At 42.3% G+C, this 22,074-nt stretch overlaps 1 protein-coding gene across 1 annotated transcript in view; it reads right to left on the bottom strand.

Annotated features, from left to right (window-relative positions):
* Window positions 1-22,074, bottom strand: part of LOC126263226 (zinc finger protein 474-like) — a 276,840-nt gene that overhangs the window by 153,347 nt on the left and 101,419 nt on the right. Inside the window, exon 3 of the mRNA XM_049960310.1 lies at window positions 19,872-19,988. Coding sequence (XP_049816267.1) covers window positions 19,872-19,988 — 117 coding nt within the window. The remainder of the gene's footprint in view (window positions 1-19,871; window positions 19,989-22,074) is intronic.

Below are 22,074 nucleotides of genomic sequence, written 5' to 3'. Positions count from 1 at the left end.
CTTCATACGGCGAGAGGTAGAAACACATAATGCACCCAGGATCGTTGCCAAATGTGATCGTTTTGCCACTGCAGGTGTTACGGTGTCATGAGGTGTAATAGCGCATACATGTACTGACCTCCACTTTTTGAATACTGTACACTCATCGATCAGTGTTATTGGGACACTATACTCCTTCCCCAAGCGTGTCTTTTCAGGACTGGATTTGGCGCTGACTTCATTTTTATGGATGACAGTGCACGACGGCATCGAAAGCGCGGAAGACGGATTTGTTGGAACGAGAGGATATTCTGCGAATAGGCGGGCCTGCCCGTCCCTCCGGCTTAAATACCGTCGAGCACGGTGGGATGCGTTGGGAAGACATATTGCAGCACGTCCGCATGCACCAACCAGGATACAGCAGTTGTCCTACCACAAGAATTCCGTACGAATCTTGGGGGCAGCATGAGACCCATCAGTGGTGATCACGCACCCTATTAAGAACCGTACCCTCCCTTTCCTACTGTTCAGGGGATCGTCACGAATAGCGGCGACTTCGCTGAAATTATTTTCTTTTAATAAAAAGTGTCATTTCTGTGCGTCTCATTGCGTACTGCTTTCACTTGCCCTCTGTGTTGTGCTGTACTGTACTGTACTCTACTGTACTGTACTGTACTGCAGCAGTTTTTTCTATATATTGTCAAAGTTTCATCGAGCTATGTTACTTGGCAGCAACGCATCATGAAAAAGTTACTTTCGTCCTTAAGTTCTACCACGCGAGTGTATGTACTCCGCAAGAAACCCCACAGTGTGTGGCGGAAGGTCCTTGTACCACGACCGTCTCTTGCCTTCTTTCCTGTTCCACTCGCTAAAGGCACCTGCGAAGAGCAATTGTAGGTAAATCTCGGTATGACATCTAGTTTCTCTGATTTTCTCATCTCGCGAGATGTATGTGGGAGGAAAAAATAACATGCAGCTCGACTCTTCCTGGAAAGTACGTCCCTGAGTTTCAACAGTACACTTCTCCGTGGTGGACAACACTTCTCTTGTAAAGTCTGCCACTGGAGTTCCTTGATCATTTCTGTAATGCTCTCGCGCGCGCAGTGAAATGATCCCGTGACGAAACGAGCTGCTCTTCTTCCCTTATTCTCTATTTCTTCTGTCAATCGGCCGGCTGCTGTGACCGAGCGGTTCTAGGCGCTCCAGTCCGGAATCGCAGGTTCGAAATCTGCCTCGGGCATGGATGTGTGTGATGTCCCTAGGTTAGTTAGGTTCAGGTAGTTCTAGATCTAGAGGACTGATGACAGATGTTCCAAGTTCCATAGTGCTTAAAGCCATTTGAACCATTTTCTGTCAATCCTACTCGGAAAAGAGCCCAGACTGATGGACAATTTTCAAGAACCACTCGAACAAAGTTTTTGTGAGCGACGTTATCGTGGATAAGTGACATTTCTTTAAGATTCTGCCCAGTGAATGCCCGTCTAAGATCCCCTCTTCCTACTGTTTATTTTATGTGGTCATGCCACTTTAGGTCGCTCCAGACGCTTACTCCTCGGCATTTTACGGTGGTTGCTGTTTCTAGCGATTTGTCAGCGACAGTGTAATCGCAAAGCAGTGGATCTCTTCGCCTTTTTATGCCCAAAATCTGGCATTAATTTGCATTCAGAGTCAACGAGAGTCCGTGCTCCAATCGTAGAATCTGTGGACGTCTTCCTGTACTTCGCCACAGCCTTGTGATGTCGCAACGCTCCTATATACGACAGCATCGTCCGTGTGTAGTCTTACGAATGCTACAACATTATGCACTAATCATAAATATACATTGCAAATACCACAGATTCTATAACATTGCGTTGGAGTAATCCCCAAATTACCCTTACATTATCTCGCAACTGGCAAAGATTCGCCTTCTTGCGCGCTCGTTTTTGTGCTTCACTTATTATAACAGAAAAAAAGACAAGACTATACAGAACAGAGTATGGGTAAGTTGTCGTATGAAAAGGAACACAGAAAACATACTACCAGATATACAATCCAGATATTTTTTTCATATTTCACAAGATTGTTTCGTCAAGACTCTGCTCTTCTTCTTGGCAAACTGATAATGAGTATCTCTACGCAAGATACGTTTATTCATGATACAATTTCTGCAGAGTAAGACTGGCAAAGGCGCCTTGGTGCCGAGAAACCGACAATTCTTATGCAAGCGTGACCTATTTATTTGGTATTCCGAAACAACCTATTTCTTTGCTTATTCCTGAAACGGCGAAATTGTAAGTGACAATGTAAAGACTAATTCGGTTTTATTTCACTTATTATGTAATGAAATAAAATTTTATGTATAAAAATTGCACATAACTGAAGACTTCGATATTCCTTTCAGTCGCTACCACGCTTAATTCCCACTCCACATTCTCTACCCATATACACTGATCAGCCACAACATTACGACCACCGACCTACCATCGATATAAATCGGTTCAGGGGATAGTAGCGTCAGCCGGCCGAAGTGGCCGTGCGGTTAAAGGCGCTGCAGTCTGGAACCGCAAGACCGCTACGGTCGCAGGTTCGAATCCTGCCTCGGGCATGGATGTTTGTGATGTCCTTAGGTTACTTAGGTTTAACTAGTTCTAAGTTCTAGGGGACTAATGACCTCAGCAGTTGAGTCCCATAGTGCTCAGAGCCATTTTTGATAGTAGCGTCACCTGGCGAAGAGTCACTGCTAGTCAGACACACGCATGTTGCATGTAGTATCAGTAAGCATGCTGTCCACGTTTAGAATGGGGAAAGCATGTGATGTATCTTAGTCTGATCGAGGGCAGATTGTAATGGCCTCGAGGCTTGGCAAGAGCATTTTCGAAAATGCACGACTTTTCGGATGCTCGCGAAATGCTCTGGTGAATGTCTTCAACATGTGGCGAAACCAAGGTGCAACCACACCCAGGCGTCGTGGGGTTCGGCGGCCACCTCATAGCCTGGCCAGACTGGTAAAACAGGACAGACGGCGAACTGTGGCGGAACTAACATCAGACACCCATAATGGGCAGAGTACAAGTGTGCCTGAACACACAGTGCCCCAAACACACCTTTTGATGATGGGCCTCCATAGCTGACAACCCATGCACCTGGCAATGTTAACACCACGACATCGGTAACCACGACTGAAATTGGTATGTGGCCACCAGCACTGGACGTTGGCACAGTGGCAGAGCGTTGCAATGTCTGATGAGTCCCAATACTTTCTTCATCATGCTGAAGGGAGGGCGCGAATCCGTCATCTTCCAGGGGAACAGCTCCTTGACACCTGTACTGTGGGACGGAGACAAGCAGGCAGCTATTCCATTACGCTCTGGAGAACATTCGCGTTGGCATCTATGGGTCCAGTGGAGCTCGTGCAAGGCACCATGACAGCCAAGGACTATTGCACACAGGTTGCAGACCATGTACACCCGTTCACGACGACCATGTTTCCTGATGACTGTGGCATTTTTCAACAAAATAGTGCGCTTTGCATCAAGACCAGAAGTGTGACGGAGTGGTTCGAGGAACACAGTGGCGAGTTCCAGTTGATGTGCTGCCCCCCAATTCGCCAGAGCCGAACCCGATTGAACACATCTGGGATGTGATTGAAAGTCAAAGTTCGTCACCCCCCCTAGGTGACTTGTGTGTGCAGATTTGGGGCCACCTCCCCCCCCCCCTACCAAGGCCCCATTGTTTCCATGCCACGACATGTCGTCGCTGCTCTCCGTGCCAACTGCGGGCATACCGGCCATTAGGCAGGTGGCCATAATGTTGTGGCTGATCGGCGTACCTCTGCCGCCCTGCAAAGGAGTAGTACCAGAATACTCTGGGAGCCACACAGCTAGTCATCTGAATTAAGTTTAGTACTAACGTAACTCACATACCATTGTTTTTCGGGTCCTTTACAGTATATTCGCCTAAAGTTTTTTCAGTGCAGTTTTTTAAAGTTTTCATGCGTATTCTAACATTCAACACATTCAGATTCATCAGTGTTTTCATTCTCTCTGGCTCAGTCTCGGAATTTTAGATTTCTAGCTTTCACCAAAAAGTGCATGTATGTAGATTAGACTTTCCCAAACGGCATGTCGCTATGTTTTGATCCGTGGCACAGAAATATAGAATATGTAGTGAAATGTTGGTCTATCCAGAGGTCTGAACTTTACAATACGAAGCATTTTTACTTTTTAACGATACCTGCAATAATTTATAATCAGTTTCGAGACATAATGCATAAGCCAGTGTCTCCAACGGCCAGCAACTGTCTCTTCTGCTTGCCGGTAGTACAAACTATGGTGAAAACGTGGAGAACAGGAATTACTTCACTTAGCGAAGCAAGAGTAAGAGCGACCTGGCCACTTGGTCAGTGTCAGTGAGTACATGACCTAAACAGTTAGTGGTGCAAAACTTTGATTTCGTTTTTATAATAGATACACCAACAATCCGTAAAAATGGTGTTTTTTCTTCGCTGTGTGAATGGAAATATTAAGAATCGACTGTGACACATAGTGGTGATGTCTTTAATTGCTCAGACATTGACTCCGAAATCTATGTGTATTGCACCTGACAATGCTTAAATTAGTGAAGTAGTGTGTCCGCAGCTCGTGGTCGTGCGGTAGCGTTCTCGCTTCCCCATCCCGGGTTCCCAGGTTAGATTCCCAGCGGGGTCAGGGATTTCCTCTGCCTCGTGATGACTGGGTGTTGTGTGATGTCCTTAGGTTAGTTAGGTTTAAGTAGTTCTAAGTTCTATGGGACTGATGACCATAGATGTTATGTCCCATAGTGCTCACAGCCATTTGAACCATTTTTGAAGTACAGTGTTACTACACGTTACCTCAACACATTGAGGATGGATCTCAAGTTTGCTCATGTTCCGTGCACCACCCGTTACAGACTCGTGTTAACTCGCGTTTTATATGCGCTGCCTGTAGATGGCTTCTGCGTTGACATACAGGGTTATTCTAAATGATGGACTAATTTTCAAAACTTCGTATTTATTCAAGTACAAATACAAAGTGAACAAGCTTTGAACAATAAAAAGAGGAAGTTTCAAAGTATTTTTTCATAATGTTTGATATCAATTTAGTAATTTTAATAATTTGTAACTAATTAATTTTTAATAATTGTTTAACAAAGAGGAATGTGATAAATGTTATAAATGTTCAATGCGGCCACCTTTGGATGCACGCAAACATCGATGCGGTAGCCAAACTCGTCCCACACATGCGATAGGATATATGCAGTTAATGAGTGCGGGGCAGCAGTGATCCGGTTCCACAGATCGTTCAGAGTGGTCAGTAGAGGTGGGACGTAAACAGCTTCACTCACATAACCCCATAAGAAATAGTCGCAGGGTTTGAGATCAGGAGATCTCGGTGGCCAGAAGTGCAGAGCCAGCTCCTCAAGTCCCCTGCAACTGGTCCAGTGCTGAGGAAGAGAGTCATTCAAAAAGCCTCGTACCTCACAGTGCCAATGTGGAGGAGCTCCATCCTGTTGGAAAATGAAGTCCTGGGAATCTTCCATAACTTGAGGGAACAGCCATTGTTCCAACATGTCCAGGTATATGATTCCCGTTACAGTTTTTTCCACAAAGAAAAATGGTCCATAAACCTTTGTATGGGATACGGCACAGAACACGCTGATCTTCGGTGAGTCTCTTTCGTGTTGCAGTGGTGAATGTCGATCTTCCAAACCCCATATGCAAACATAGTGTCTGTTGAAACTCTCCTGGCAGATTAAAACTGTGTGCCTTTCGCGTGCAAGTACTCTACCAACTGAGCTACCCAAGCACGACTCACGACCGGTCCTCACAGCTTCACTTCCGCCAGTATCTCGTCTCCTACCTGCCAAACTTCACAGAAGCTCTTCTGCGAACCTAGCAGAATTAGCACTCATGGAAGAAAGGATATTGCGGAGAAATGGCTTAGCCACAGCCTGGGGGATGTTTCCAGAAGGACTTTTTAACTACGATGGAACGTCGCTTCATCGCTAAAAATTATACACTGTAGAAATGCGTCATCCTCCATCTCTGCTAGCGCATAACCACAAAATACCAGACGCTTCTCTTTGTCATTGGGGTTGACAGCCTGCACAAGTTGTAATCGGTAGGGCTTATACAGCAAACGCCATCTCAGAACTTTCAGTACAGTTGGATGGGGTATTCCAAGTTCTCGACTGGCTCTATCGGTAGACGGTGCACAAAACTTTCTCGAATCCGTCGGACATCATCCTCTGACACACGCGGTCGACCTGTACTTTTTCCTTTGCACACTCTCCCAGTCTGTTTAAATTGCTTAAACCAATGGTGGCTGAATACCGAATTTGCTACGAAATGCCCGCTGCACCGCAATTGCGACTCACTTTTTGCGAACTGAAGAACGCAGAAAACCTTGTGCTCCACTGTCGCCATCTCACTCACAACTGACAGTGAAACGGAATGACGGCCCTATTGCCGCGCGAACTCTACCGGTCGCTTGTGAAACCATCACCGTCCGCCCGCCGCCGCCCGCCAAAAACTTTGGAACTTCCTCTTTTCATTGGCAATAAAGCTTATTCATTTTGGAAGCTTGTTCATTTTGGATTTGTAGCTGAATACATACGAATTTTTGAAAATGGGTCCATCATTTAGAATAACCCTGTATTTTAATTAGTTCGACTATTTAGATGTTTACACCAGCAGTCAATTTATCACAATTGATTCCATTCCTGTACTTTTTGCTTATTTAACATTTTAATCGTATTTTCATATTTCACATACTTACTATCTCCGTCTTGAAGTTTCTCTTCCTTTTGGATGTGACCCTATTCACAAAACGGAAGGAAATGAACGAATCTGAAAAACTTTCGGACATCTTTGACGATGATTATTCAGATGTTCCTAGTGAAAACGAAGATCCGAATGATGGTGTCAGTGAATATTTTTACGGTTCTGTCGAAGATTCTCCAGAGGCAGCGCATGAGTGAGACTCGGGAGCCGTCTCGAATGTGTTAAAACATTATGTGGAAGCAAAACTCATACATTTAAGAATATACAAGAACATAATTATAGCTGAATAGGGTCCCACGATAATCAGTGCTAAGGGCTCCTTGCGGCCTTAAGCCCGCCCTAGAGCAAACTGGCGCGCAAAGTCTGTTGGATTCTTTTTTGAAACGATCCAAACATTACCGAGAAAGTCGTTTTAAATTAGCTTTTAGTCAGCATTCCATCAATACGGCACAAGCTATGCACAAAGCTTTCTAATACCTAATTGTTCATATAAAACGTACCATTCTCGTTCTTCCTCAGTGTGTGCTTAATCGCTAACAGTCCAAGTGATCTATTCTGCACTTTTCGATGTTTCCTTGTATGGTTTTAGTTTCGGAGCCCTTAACGTAGAGCGGTCGCACATTCATTACCTGAGTCAAGGAGCAGATGCCTTTTAATCCTTCATTAATTTTGAATTAATTTCCATTGCTGATAAACAGTTCAAATCAAAGACTGTCACTACGGTACGGTATTTCAGTTCACTCATTTCAGCGAGACAAATACAACACAATTCCTTCGAAGAGCAGCACAAAGGACAGTTTTTCTGTTCAACAGAGAACTAATTTCTGTATCACACTGCAAACTGTCTGTTGCAAACTATCTATATTACACACAAATTCACTGGAAATTGAAGTCTTTTTCAGTGAGGGGCGGACTGATAATATCCGGGGAGTACAGGCAGGTGTGTTTAATTGCGGGAACCGCAAGTTGCTCATATTCACTATTAAATGAATACATCTCTCCAGGCTGCCTGTAAGTAATGTCATTCTGATTTTCTTCGTCTGAAACTCTCCCCCCTCTGGTTGATTCGTATTCTGTTTGCCGTACAGACTGCTGGGGCGTGAATAACCCATGCCCCGAGCGTCCTATTACTGTCTTGCCCTCTGCCTCCCACGTTCTTGTATTTCGACTGCTTCGCCTGACTCAGCAGCTGTCGCACGTGAGAACACATTACGCCAACACATTATATCTTCCGAGATAGTATCCACCGCTGCAACGCTTCATAGCTCATGAATTCGCAATTTGTACGAAAAGTGATCAAATCTGAGCTCCTCGTACTTATCATTGGCAAATTAAGACAATTTACTAAATAGTATAACATCGGCGCCGACTATACCTGTTTTCTCCGTATAAAACGTGAGAATTGTAAAAGCAGCATTGTCAAAGAGGTCGGTAAAGAATTGCTGGGGATATTTCAAGCTATAATTCTTATCTTTACCGCGATAGATAGAGGCTTCTGCAAGGTTTCACTTATGCAACGTGCACATAAATCAGCAGAAAAATACAGGCAATGTAGTGCCGCTCAATGCGCTGCGCTATAAGCGGCAAGTAAATGTATCCACGAACTATAAATCTGTACGATGTTGAATGCCTGTAAACACTGCGATATCCTATCAATGTCAAGAAATGTCATAATTTAAGAAGTCGGGGGAAGGAAGCACTCACTCACAAGAGAGTATTTTGGGCTCCTGCATGTTACATCTCTGGTTAAGTTTGAAGTCAAGAACAAAAATACATTAAGACAAAGCAATTTACATGTAAGACAGCTCTTTCCACTGGTACAAATGGCAAATGGAACTACTTGTAACCTGCACTTGGTGCAACGAGAACACAACAGGAAACTTGATCAGGCTCATTCTTACTAAACTGAGAGTTCGCACATTCTGCTGCCGACCCTTTCAGTTACTAGTTCTAAAATCTCGACATGCTTTCCTGCCCACAGGATTAAAAGATGCCACACGTTGGTATTCCCTTCCTTAGAACAGTAACTTGTGAATGATTGAAATAAGTTCATTTTCATGAATCAGTGTATCCGTTGTGGATCGGTATACAGGAAACTGTTGTGAAAACTTATCAAGCCAGAGTTACTATGCAACGGTACTACACATTATCAAGCGTGCTTTCTACGAGCTGCCGCTTGGCGACAAATTTGGAAAAACGTTTCAAAATTCAAAAAAATTCCGGGAAACCTTTGTCAACCTACGTATTATCTGTGCCGTTTCTAAATTAATATTTCATGAGTCTGACTGCCCGTACCCCAATATGAAGTTAGCTTGCGATCTTAAAGACAAAACATAGTTCACTTGAAAATGTTTCTGTAGAACAATAGTCGTACGCTACGTGAATAAATTTGCTTACTACAGAAGGAAGGAGAGAGGATATTCTCTGTGATTTATTGCCATTGTGAACAGTCAGTGTCATAACGATTGTTGTAGTAAAACATAAATGGGATCTTTTACACTTTTACATCCGTTGGAAAGTGAAAACCACCAGAAAAGCTGATGTCCTTTCTGAAGCAAGTCACTATCTGGGAAAGTGGCAGAAAAGGGACATTACGTATACTCGCATGGAGAATGAGCAGTCGACTACACTACCCGCTACTCACTTCATAGACAAATTTTCCATTGTATCTGAAACTGACCCTTACAAGTTTCTTCTTATGGATGAGATTAGCCTGAGCGGTATGTAGCTCATTCGGACTAATACCGAGGTTTATCGGGATACTGAAATATTAGCTTGCCGAAGCAGCACCAATATTTTCTGTTCTTCATCCTACCATAAGCAACAACTTTCTCTAGTTCTCTTGTAATCTTAATGCATTTCTAGCGTTCATCGAGAAACTCTGTTGGAGGCAGTTGGAGGCAGAACATATTGTGACGATTGCCCACAGCAACACCTCGTGCCTCACTTGATCTCAGATATTGTGACTGTGATAACTCCTATCATATCACAAACTAATTAAGTTTCGCATAATTCAGGCGTGAAGTACCGCTACCATATTAAGTCAATGCTAAGATGAAAGTGCTCTTACGGCCGTTATCTGCACCTCGCTCAGAGCCGCTGATGGTTCCAAATATATTGCCTGGTAGAAGGCGTTTTTAAAAACTCGTAAAGGACTGCAACGGTCTGGGTCTGCTCTACCGTTCGGGGCAGACGATGTTTGAAAATAAAAGTACGACAGTAAACAAATAACTAGATACGTTTATATAACAAAAGCAGGGCACCCACTAAACTGAAAAAGAGAAACCACTGTAGTAGAATGAAGTGAAGGCAGTGAGCGAACAAACTGGAAATAATCTCCAAGTTAGCTAGCGCACCACAACACTAGAGGGCATACACAAAGATTAACAAATAAATTCGAGTGACGAGTATACCAGTAAAACGGACAATTGTTTAGTATGGTTAGTCCAGTTTCTGTTTGTTACAAAGGAACTACAAAAATTCTCTGGATAATTTTCCCGTCGGGAGTTTCTAAATCCTGTTCACTTTTCTTAACGTCTAGCGACATATTATTCTTGAACTGGGGTCTGTTTATAGGCTGTATCTTTAAGCAAGTCTGTTGTTAAATCTTCTTCTTCTTCTTCTTCTTCTTCTTCTTCTTCTTCTTCTTCTTCTGGTTTTACAACCTCATTGGACCACTTCAGTCAATCATTTTTTGGTCGTCTTCTTAATAAGTCTTCTTTCCGAATTTCCCAGTATCTTTTCATACGTTCGGATCTTTTTTTGTCGTTCTCAGCTGTAAATACCCTTTTAACTGTATGTCGTTTGTCTATTTTTTTAAAATCTTAATTTTGTGTTTTTCAGTTTATTTAAATTTTCTGTTTTGTTTTGTAAATCGTCCATGGTTAATTCTAGCCTTTCATATTCTCCCTTATTTTGTTTATCACTCCTACTTGTTGCTTCATATTCCAAAGTATCTCTATAATTTTTCTTGGTAATCTTTTGTTTCGTATAGTTTCTATAATGGGTTGCAGTTCGCTATACACCACTTCACTTGGCACTATCCGCTGTTGTCCATCTTTTGATATTTATTGTTCTAGCTATTCTTCTCTGTTTCGGATTTTGTCGATCCTGTTTTTCTGGGTGACTCTGAAAAGAGTTTCACTTCCGAATGTCACCTCTGGTTGGACAACCGTCTTGTAATGTAATTTAACCTGATTCATGCACATGTTTAATGTTTGTAGAACATGTTAATTTTTGACCTTACATAATTTTATTAGTTCTTTCTTGCCATGCAGGTTTCTCGTCCAAACTGTATTTTATAATTTCTGCTAGGCATTTAAGTTGGTTCACTATTTTTACTTTCATGTTATTTGCTGTTATGTGGTTGATTACTAGTGGATACGCTACCATTATCACAGTCTTTTTGAGTGACACTTGGACACTTATTTTTTGTGCTTATTTTGTGGCCTTGTTATTTGATTTCTGGCTTCTTGAATGTTATTAGCTAGTAATACTAAGTCATCTGAGAATTCCAGGCAATTTAAGTTTATCTGATTTTTCTTGGTCGCAGTTCTTATGTTTTTAGAATTTTGCTTGTACCATTCCCTCATCACGTATGCCAGAGCACATTTGAAAAGTATTGGCAATAAACCATCTGCCTGTCTTAAACCTGTTTTAATCGTAAATGTCTCAGGTATTTCTCCCCTGAACTTTACCTTAGATTTGGTGGTTGTTAGAGTTAAGTATATAACTTTTATTAATTTGGGATGGAGTCAGAATTCCTTAGTATCTTCATCATTGAACATCTGGGACATAGTCATAAGCTCTTGTGAAGTCTATAAAGATTATGACTTGTTGTTTTTGTATTCTTTTGTAGTAATCCATTACCAGTTTCAAAGTGGTTATCCGTTCTGGGCAACTTTGACAGAGTCTAAATACTCCTTGGTATTATCCTAGTTCCAGTTAAAGTTGATCTTTGCAATGATTGTGTAGAATTCTTGACATGACTTTCTATGTGATATCCAAATGGGAAATTCCTCTATAGTTGTCTGGATGTGATTTGTTTTCTTTTTCTTGTAATGGATGAATTATAGCTGTAGTCCCATATGTTCTGGTAGTTTCACTATCCATTGGTGTAGTAAAATCTTCACTGGTTCTGCTGTATATTTCCAAAGTTCTGCTAATGTTTCATCTGTTCCACTTACGTTGTAGTATTTGAGCTCTTTCAAAGCTTTGTAGACTATGGATTGCAGGTGGGTTTATATTTTCTGCTGGTGTTTTAATATGGCTATCCAGCTTTTTAGTTCTCGGGGATCTTCGTAATTTATTACTTCGTTAAATGTTTCTGCCAAAATTCCTGATTTTTTCTATTACTTTCTACTGCTATGGGCGATATTATTATTTTTACCCTTTAACATTAATGTTGGAGGGTAAATATTTTGTACTTTGAGTTTGTTTCGCGACTATTTGTTTCTATCATTAGTTGTATATGTTCTGGGTAGTAGCCTTTAATCATTCTTGTTATTTTTTGTGTTATCTTTCTTTGTGCTGGAGTTCCAAGGGTAATTCTTCCATTTTATGACTCTGATACCTTAAGCAGGCTTGGTGTCTATCTACCTGGTTTATCACACTTATCGTTCCACCACTGGTGTTTTTTCTTTGGATTTATTGGGAGCACCTGTTCAGCTATTTGTTTCACCTGAGGATCTATTTCCTCTGTACCGTCTGTTATTTTTATATTCCTTCTTTGAATTTAATTTTTATTTTTATCTTGTAGTGATCTGATCCACTATCTGTTCCTCTCTGAAGTTTCATATTGCAGATTTCCTTGCGGTAATTTTTATCCATACAGACACGATCCAGCTGCCATTCTCTTTTTTTTCCAGTCTGGATGTTTCTAAGTTTTGAGTTTATTTGTTCTTCTCTTAAAGTATGTTGACACTGAGATCATGTCATGGTTTCTACAGAATTCCACCAGTTTTATGCCATTCCTGTTTGTCTTCTTTGTGCTGGCCGTTTCTCTATTGTCTCTACATCTTTTTTCCCTTTATAACTGAACATTAGGTTGTTCAGTCATTAGGATAAAACATAAAATCTCCTAAAGAAGTATCAATTACATCAATAGTAATAGAAATCTTATGACACACTTCCGTTTCCACTTTGCTACTGCAAACTGCTTAATGCTACTTTACATGTGCACAAGACATACAGAATGTGTTCATGTACAAATATAAAGCCAGTAGAAATAATGATTAGAGATTAGATTAGATTAGATTAATATCTGTTCTGTAGATCATCAGCATGACTTTTCTTAACAATGTGGAAAGTGTCAGTTTAACAAAAGATTTCTTTACATGTCATAATTTGAGGGCTTTTTTTAAGATTACTACGTTATATCTAAGTAGAAGTAGTTGTCATTCATAAATTCTTTTAATTTGTTTTTAAGCGTTGGTTGACTGTCTATCAGGCTTTTGATGCTATTTATAAGTGACCCAACACTTTTGTGGCAGCATAATTCACCCTTTTCGGTGGCAAAGTTGGATTTAACCCAAAGTAGTGAAGGTCAGTCTTTCTCCTAGTATTGTAGCTATGCACATTGCCATTGCTTTTGAATTGGGATGGGTTATAAATAACAACTTCGAAAATGAATATACATATTCGAAGCTACTATGAATATCCCTAGTTGCTTACATAAATGTCTGAAATATGACCTTGGCTGGGCTCCAGCTATTATTCTGATTACACACTTTTGTGTAATGAATACATTTTACCTTGGTGGTGAATTACTACTCTTGAATACATTACTTCAAGAATTTTGGACAAAACTGTCAGAAGTGAGACTGAGTGGTAGTCGTTGGCATCAAACCTATCCTCCCTTTTATGCAATGGTTTAACAATTGCATAACCCAAGGCATCAGCAAAAATGCCCTGTTTCTGTGGGCTGCTACACGTGTGGCTGAGAATCCCATTTATCTGTTGGGAACAGGCTTTCCCAATGAACTGGTGTCTAGAGTTGTCCGTAATCAGAAAGATAATGGAAAAAAAGGACGAGAGAAGACAAACACTGCGACAGCCACCAAGATTTCCGTACAGACTGGATGTGCATATGAAGGAATAACTTTCTCCCTGGTTTAGTAGGTACGCAATTCAAATATAACGAAGATCAGTGCATTAAACTTATAACCTGCCAGTCATCTGCACTCAAAGTTGACAGCAGAGAGCTGTCCATTGGTAAATGTTTACAACGTAATGGCACAAGGACACCATTTGAAACCTGAATGTGTATGTGTTGGGGGGATCGAATACTCAAGTGCCCCGATGCATGTCAGATAAAGCCCTCGCAAAGTAACATGGCCACAGCGCAGATGCCAATTCTCGTCCTGAGCAGTGGGCGAGTCCACCCAACTGCTCCAAAGGGGTGGCCGCCTCAGCTGACTTGGTCGCTGTCTCTTTATTACACAGCATGACACTGCAGTCTTCGCACACTTTAGGTGCAGGGGAAGTTCTTCATAATCAGGCTTGTGTGATTGTATGGAATGCCATTAAATTCATCTTGTGAGAGGCAAACGAGGAAGCAAAAATCCCATTAGAAAGATTTCTGGAGAGCGTTAGAAGACCTACTACCTATTCCAGTTGTAGAATAAAGATAATAAACAAGGAGGGAGAAAACGTAGCCACAAATACTTCCCATGGCTTCAATGCTTCAGGAAACATGTGGAAGACACAAAAGAAAATTTTATTTTTTGGTAATGCTGACGAAAAGGTTCTCAGGGGACTGAAACGTAGTTTCCACGTGACAGATGTTCTTCATTTTAGACTTTCAGTATCATAATAAGTAAAACTGCCGGACACACTGTATTTTTATCTCCTTTTTTTGTTTTATAAAATTTCCTTCTGGCAGCATGTGGTTGCACTTGTTTTGCTTTGGTCGAGTCTTTGTTTATGCCACTGTCGTTTACCCGAACTCAGCGAGGTGGTGCAGTGGTTGGCACACTGCACCCACATTGCGGAGGACGACGGATAAAATTCACGTCCGGTTGTCCAGATTTAGGTTTCATATGATTTTCCTAAATTGCTCCAGGCAAATCCTTTGAAAAGGCACAGCCGATTTCCTTCCCCATTCTTGACTCAATCCGAGCCTGTGCTCTGTCTCTCATGACCTCCTTGTCGATGGGACGTTAAACCCTAATCTTCCTTCCTTCTTCCTCTTTTCGTTACTGTAGATCGAAACCGTTGACTCTGAATATCTACACACACCAAAAAAAGTTTTGCATCACCCCGGTTCCCAGAACTCCTGAAGATAGACGTTGACTGTGGTTATTGTACCACAGACACAGTCCCTTTGACTGTTCGGAGATGTCACTAAACCCGCCCAAAAATGTAAACTACCATGCACGAGCAGCGCCTATTAGACGGAGGGGGTCCGACAACCGATCAGTTGCAGTCATTCCACCAGGAAGGAGGTACACAGCTCGTGTTGTCTGTAGTTCACCATGCCCACACGGTCAATACCCCGGTTCGATCGCGTCCGCATTGTTACTTTGTGCCAGGAAGGGCTCTCAACATGGGAAGTGTCCAGGCGTCTCTTAGTGAACCAAACCGATGTTGTTCGGACGTGGAGGGAGATACAGAGAGACAGGAGCTGTCGATGACATGCCTCGCTCAGGCTGCCCGAGGGCTACTACTGCAGTGGATGACCGCTACCTACGGATTATGGCTTGGAGGAACACTGACAGCAACGCCACCATGTTAAATAATGCTTTTCGTGCATGCACAGGACGTCGTGTTACGACTCAAACTGTGCGCAATAGGGTGCATGATGCGCAACTTCACTCCAGACGTCCATGGTGAGGTCCATCTTTGCAACCACGACACCATGCAGCGCGGTACAGATGGGCAAAACAACATTCCGAATGGACTGCTCAGCATTGGCATCACGTTCTCTTTACCGATGAATGTCGCATATGCCTTCAACCAGACAATCGTCGGAGAAGTGTTTGGAGGCAACCCCGCTGGTGATCACGCAAGGCGCCGTAACGGCTGTACGACACGTGAATGCTATCCTCCGACCGATAGTGCAGCCATATCAGCAGCACATTGGTGAGGCATTCGTCTTCATAGACGACAATTCGCGCCCCCATCGTGCACATCTTGTGAATGACTTCCTTCAGGATAACGACACTTCTCGACTAGAGTGGCCAGCATGTTCTCCAGATATGAACCCTATCGAACATGCCTGGGATAGATTGGAAAATGGCTGTTTATGGACGACGTAACCCACCGACCACTCTGAGGGATCTACGCCGAATCGCCGTAGAGGAATGGGACAATCTGGACCAACAGTACAGTGGACAGTTTAGAGGTACCGGTGCGTACAGCAATCTGGACCACCACCTCTGAAGGTCTCGCTGTATGGTCGTAGAACATGCAACGTGTGGTTTTTATGAGCAACAAAAAGGGCGGGAATGATGTTTATGTTGATCTCTATTCCAATTTTCTGTACAGGTTCCGGAACTTTCGGAACCGAGGTGATGCAAAACTTATTTTGAAGTGTGTATATTTGTCATATTAATTATTGGTCATACTGATATAACATGTTAATATGATGGTTTGTAGACTCGCAAGCTGTAGCTTGCAAGTTATGCGAGATATTCTTTTGTGCATTTACACTCGAGCTGTGCAACTTCACCCTTACTGCGCCGTGGTCGTTCATAACGTAGTCGCCAGCACGCCATCTGCACGAGCATGGGCCAACTTACTTTGTGCGCAGTCTACGTACCGCAATGTAAGGAATCGCAAAGTGTCATTGCTGAAGCGTGATTTACTTACAACATTTTTGTTTGAGTTGCTCGTACATATGGAAGTATTGTTTACTTGCATGTCGGCCGAAGTCGCCGAGCGGTTCTAGGCGCTACAGTCTGGAACCGCGCGATCGCTACGGTCGCAGGTTCGAGTCCTGCCTCTGGCATGGATGTGTGTGATGTCCTTAGGGTAGTTAGGTTTAAGTAGTTCTAAGTTCTAGGGGCTGATGACCACAGCAGTTAAGTCCCATAGTGCTCAGAGCCATTTGAACCAATTTTTTGTACTTGCATGTTTTCGACGTGTTTCTTTGGCGCTGACATTCTTGGCCAAATTTCAAGTTGGCTTTCAGCCCTACATGCTTCATCATGCAAAGCTCGATAAAATAGTGCACCACTATTGTTTATTTACTTTCTCCTCGATTAATGGAAGTCAGTATACTTTATTTGTGTATGGTGTTGCCAACTTATCTGATCGTTCTGCGTTTCACTTCACCTCTAAAATGTTCATTTGCTCTACCGTTTGCCATACGTGTACTAAGTGGTAATATTTGTCTTTGTATACATTTATTTGAAACTGTAAATCCGATGACAAGTAACGTGGGAGGTAATGATCTAAATGAAGACTCGGTTGGTGGGGGAGGGGAGGGGTGCTAAGATGAGTCCGAGGTAGAGAATAATGAATGCAGAGAAGGAAAATATGGCATTAATGTCCCTTCGACATCGAGGTCATTAAAAAACGAGGACAAGCTAGGATTGATTCCAGGATGGGAAAGGAAATCGGCCGCGCCTCTTGGAAAGAAACCATCGCAGTATCTATCTGGAGCGATTTAGGGACATCAGGCAAGCCCTAAATCTGTTTTTCCTCCATGACATCGCCTCATCTTATTCTGCACAACGCACAGTCGCACACGCTGTTTCCTTAGGTTTCAACGTTTGTCCCTCCCCTCTCCGCATTGGCAGTAACTTCTTCGCCCTTCCTCGGATGAAGAAATCATTAAGCAACAGACATTTCCGAAGTGACAACGAGGTGACAGCCGAGATGCAGACTGCTACAACGAAGGTCTTCGCTAAACCATCCAATGTTGGAAAAAATGTGTCGCGCTGGACGACGATTATGAAGAGAAGGAGAAACAAGATTGTCAAGTTTGACGGTCTATAACGATATATCAATATTTTTTCATACAAATCCATAGTGTTTCAAAAATTGGAGGAAGACATATAAACTACACTATCTTTGTAATGTCATCTCTATCTTTTGACTATCTTTCCTCTTCAGTCACTTCAGTCCTCCTCCAGGCCTTGTCCTTTAAGATGTATTTCTTAACATTGATCTCTTTACTACGTTAGTGACAGGTTCCAAAGTGGGATGTGGGTGAGTCTTAATGCTTGAGCGTGAATAACCGGCTCGGGCGATATTGGTTTAGCCGCCATGGCGGCCATCTGACCGACGTTACTACGAATTGTAGTATTTGCTTGGAACCTGCCTATCATTTGATTATAAAAAGTTTCTATTGCCCAGTCCGAATCAAATTACTCCATTTGATATACTCCGAATGTTCACGGTCTCCAAAATACGAAACCAAGCAACTTATTCTGAGAGAATATCAGTCCGCAGCTCGTGGTCGTGCGGTAGCGTTCTCGCTTCCCACGCCCGGGTTCCCGGGTTCGATTCCCGGCGGGGTCAGGGATTTTCTCTGCCTCGTGATGACTGGGTGTTGTGTGATGTCCTTAGGTTAGTTAGGTTTAAGTAGTTCTAAGTTCTAGGGGACTGATGACCATAGATGTTAAGTCCCATAGTGCTCAGAGCCATTTGAAGCCATTTTTGAAGAGAATATCACCTTGTGTAATCCGTCGACCTTTCGTTAATTTAACTCGCCCGGTTCTAATTACGGCGAGTTTGTTTATAAATAACTTTTCTGCTACCAGCAACGATTTTCTTTTATTCTTATTTTACACAATGCGTTTTGGGAAATGATTTTCAAGTGCGTTTTCTTTTTGTACTATGCCATTTTTACGTAATGTTTTCGATGTCTGAGTTCTGTCTTGTTTTGTTGACTTTACAGCAAAATATAAAAAACGCGCAATTTTTCGTTAGTTATCGATTTTTATATGTAGTTAGTGGCGAGAGTTGGAAAAATTGGACGTACGCTTTTCTTATGGTCCACTTTTGCACCGTCTCATTCATGCTGAATATCACACACAACTTTTCGTGCACAGTGTACATTGAGAATAACTTACATAAACAAGCAGTTACAAAGATTATTTTAGACGTAGTTGACACAGATGATGTTACAGGTCTTCCAAAGAGTGTGATGCGCTTTTGAGCACAACGTATTTATCTTAACAACATGGATTAAAATTTTCTTACTTCTGTGTTACACTGGTGCCTATTTCTATGTAGTACTATTTTTATTTAGTTACATTGTCGAAGCGTCTGAAGAAATTCAATGGTTCACTTTCCAGTTTTCCGTTTAATATTTTATCTTTATATTTTCTGTAATGTGTATGTATCTCTTGTTCTTCTAACAAATCCATTTTGTGCCCTTTATTTAGTCGGTGGACTACTTTGATATTTTTCTCTACTTTTCAAATGAGTGTTCAGCATTATGTATGTATGTGTCTATTGCTGATGTTATGTGTCCATGGCGCGTGTAGGCTTTAATGTGCTCTGTGTACCTGGTGTTGAAATTTCGGCCTGTTTGTCCTAGGTAGAACATGGAATACAGCTTCCATGTTACTATGTATATTCCAGAGTCTGAATATGGATCACAACTACACTCTTCAAAAGCGTATTATACGCTGTGGAAGACCTGTAATATTATCTTTGTCAGCTACATCTAAAAGCATCTTTGAAACTGTTTATGTATAGTGTGCACCGAAAATTGTGTGTAATGATTAACACATGTGAGACTCTGCACAAATGGAACGTAAGGAAACTGTAAGTACAAGTTCTTCCAAATTTACTGCTAACTACATATAAAAATCGATAAGCAACTAAAAATTGCGCGTTTTTTATTTATTGTAGTCAAGTCGACAAAACGAAACAGAACCTTACACATCCAAAACATTAAGTAAAAATGGTATAATACAAAGAGTAAAGGCACTTGAAAAAGGGGAATCATTTCCCGAAACGAGCCGTTTAAAACAAGAATTAAAGAAAATCGCGACTGGTAGCAGAAAAGTTATTTACAAACAAACCCACTGTTTCAAGGTCGCAGGCTCTCACGAAATCATTTACATGGGAAATGTCAGAGAATTACGGCGAGTTGGAGATGGCAGCTTGTTTTCTTCCGCGGTGACTGTCAGTGCCAGCTGCGCTGACTCACCTGGGCGGCCTCCCAGGCCAGGTGGTTCCACTGGCTCGTGGTGGGCGGCTGGTCGGGCCGCGGGGGCGGCTCCCGCTGCAGCTGCGGGGGCAGCAGGCTGTTCTCGCGCTGCCACTTCTGCAACAGCACGCGGCCAAACGACATGCTGTCAGAAAACGGACACATTCTCTCTACTCGACGCAGGGAAAAAGTGTTAATACAGGCTGACAAGTATTGAACTATATGAAAAAAACATAAATTAATTACAAACTACGGCATGCACACTCTTTATTCAACATGTAAACGTCACTACAGATGTTCGGATTTAGGTTATGGCATGTTCGATATGCCTGCCATCTTTGATGATGTGGCGCAGACAAATAGCGAAATTCTGCATGACCTGCTGAAGTGTCGGAACATGGATGCTGTCGAGGACCTTTGAATGGCATTTTCAGCTCAGCATTGGTTTTGAGGTTATTGCTATACACCTTGTAAGTAGGCTGTTTAGGTTTTTATATAGGTAACGCCACGTAGCGCTCTGTATGAAAATCTCTAGATGTGCTGTGCGCAGTAGAGTTGTGGCGATTCGTGAATGAGTCGTTCATTTGAACGACTCTAAATAAAGAATCGTAAGAATCGAATCGTGATACGGACGAATCGTCGTTCAAAAGAATCGTAAGAACGATTGCGTGTTTCCGAGTCGTGACGATTCCAAGTTCCAACGATTCATCGATTCTTAAAGGCCCGTCCCCACGCAACGATCTGTCTGCGCAAATGTCTGCGCACATCACTTCTGCGCAGACAGGTCGTTGCGTGTGGACAGAAGATTTGCACCAACCTGAGGTGTGTGCAAACCTGGAAGTTGGAGTTGGAGGTTTGAGCGAAACCTCTCAAATCTGTGGGTTCAAACCACATTTGCGCAGACAAGTTGGAGCGTGTGGACAGGAGATCGCCGCAAATCTGGCGCGAAACAGCTGTTTGCTCAGTCTAGTGTTTGTATTTGTGCGCACAGGGCATTAAAATGGCCGATACTCGTCAGTGTTCTCGAGAGTTTGTAAGTGAATTCATTGAAATATATAGAAACCACCCATGTTTGTTGAAGATTAAAAGTAAAGGATATAGTGACCGAGACAAAAAGACAGCAGCATACAATGCTCTAATTGAAAAATTGCGGGCAGTTGAGCCTCGGCAAACAGAGAAACGGTAATAAAAAAAAAAAAAATTCGTTGCGAACTGGCGAAATTATTTGCAGATGGATGTAGAAACTTATAATTATCTCTTAAAGCTTGTAACCCCTCATATTATGAGAAAAAAATACTTGTATGAGAAGGGCAATTTCTCCTCATAAACGGCTGGCGTAACATTAAGATTCCTAGCAACAGGAGGGAGCTACAAGGATTTGGAATTTTCAACTGCAATATCGAAACAAGCGTTGAGTGAAATAATACCCAACACATGTGAAGCTATTTATGCTGTCCTGAAGGATGACTTCATGAAGGCAAGCCAAGTAAATTAAGTCTGTCAGTGAACTGTTTACCGAAAAGAGTTATCCAAAGTTCAGAAATCTAGAAGATCTGGTGTAGGAGTAGATCAAGTATGCCAGCCAACGTTAATGGTATTTTGATCTGCTTGGCTTTCTTAGTGATCAAGAAACGCCAAGACCATGCAGGAGTACAATTGAAGATGAAATTGGAGTGTCAATGTGCCAGGAAATGAAACACGAGGTAATGTAAAACAAAACAGGTTCGCCCTGCAACTCTCGCAGTAAATGTACTTGAGAAAACTGCTTTCGCTTTAGCAGCCACTGCCTACACCATTTTGACCGCCTTCTCTGTTTCCTGCGGTTGGTCTGAATGTTTTTTGCAACACAAGTTGCGAACACAGACCACAACAGAACTTCCTCCATTTCTATATTTCAAAATAACTGAATTAAGTTTTTGACGTTTACGGGGAGCGTAGTCGCTTGCCACTGATATTTCTTTTCGACACCGACAGATGGCGGGCGAGTAGTAGATTGGGGTTTGTGTCGTGTGAACACACCACATTTGCAGCGATCAGACATCTGTGCCAATGTCTGCGCAGACAGATCGTTGCGTGTGGACCGGGCTTTAGAACGCTATGCTTCGAAGGCTACTTCCGAATCATGCCGAGTCGTGCCGAATGATTACGACCGCCAGATGGCAGTCAAGTGGAGGATGCGTGTGAACAAAAGAAGCAATTTTGC

This window comes from Schistocerca nitens, chromosome 6 (genome assembly GCF_023898315.1).
Source record: "Schistocerca nitens isolate TAMUIC-IGC-003100 chromosome 6, iqSchNite1.1, whole genome shotgun sequence".
Classification (NCBI taxonomy): Eukaryota; Metazoa; Arthropoda; class Insecta; order Orthoptera; family Acrididae; genus Schistocerca; species Schistocerca nitens.
Note: the sequence above shows the minus strand (reverse complement) of the source record. Positions and strands in the feature narration are given on the sequence as shown.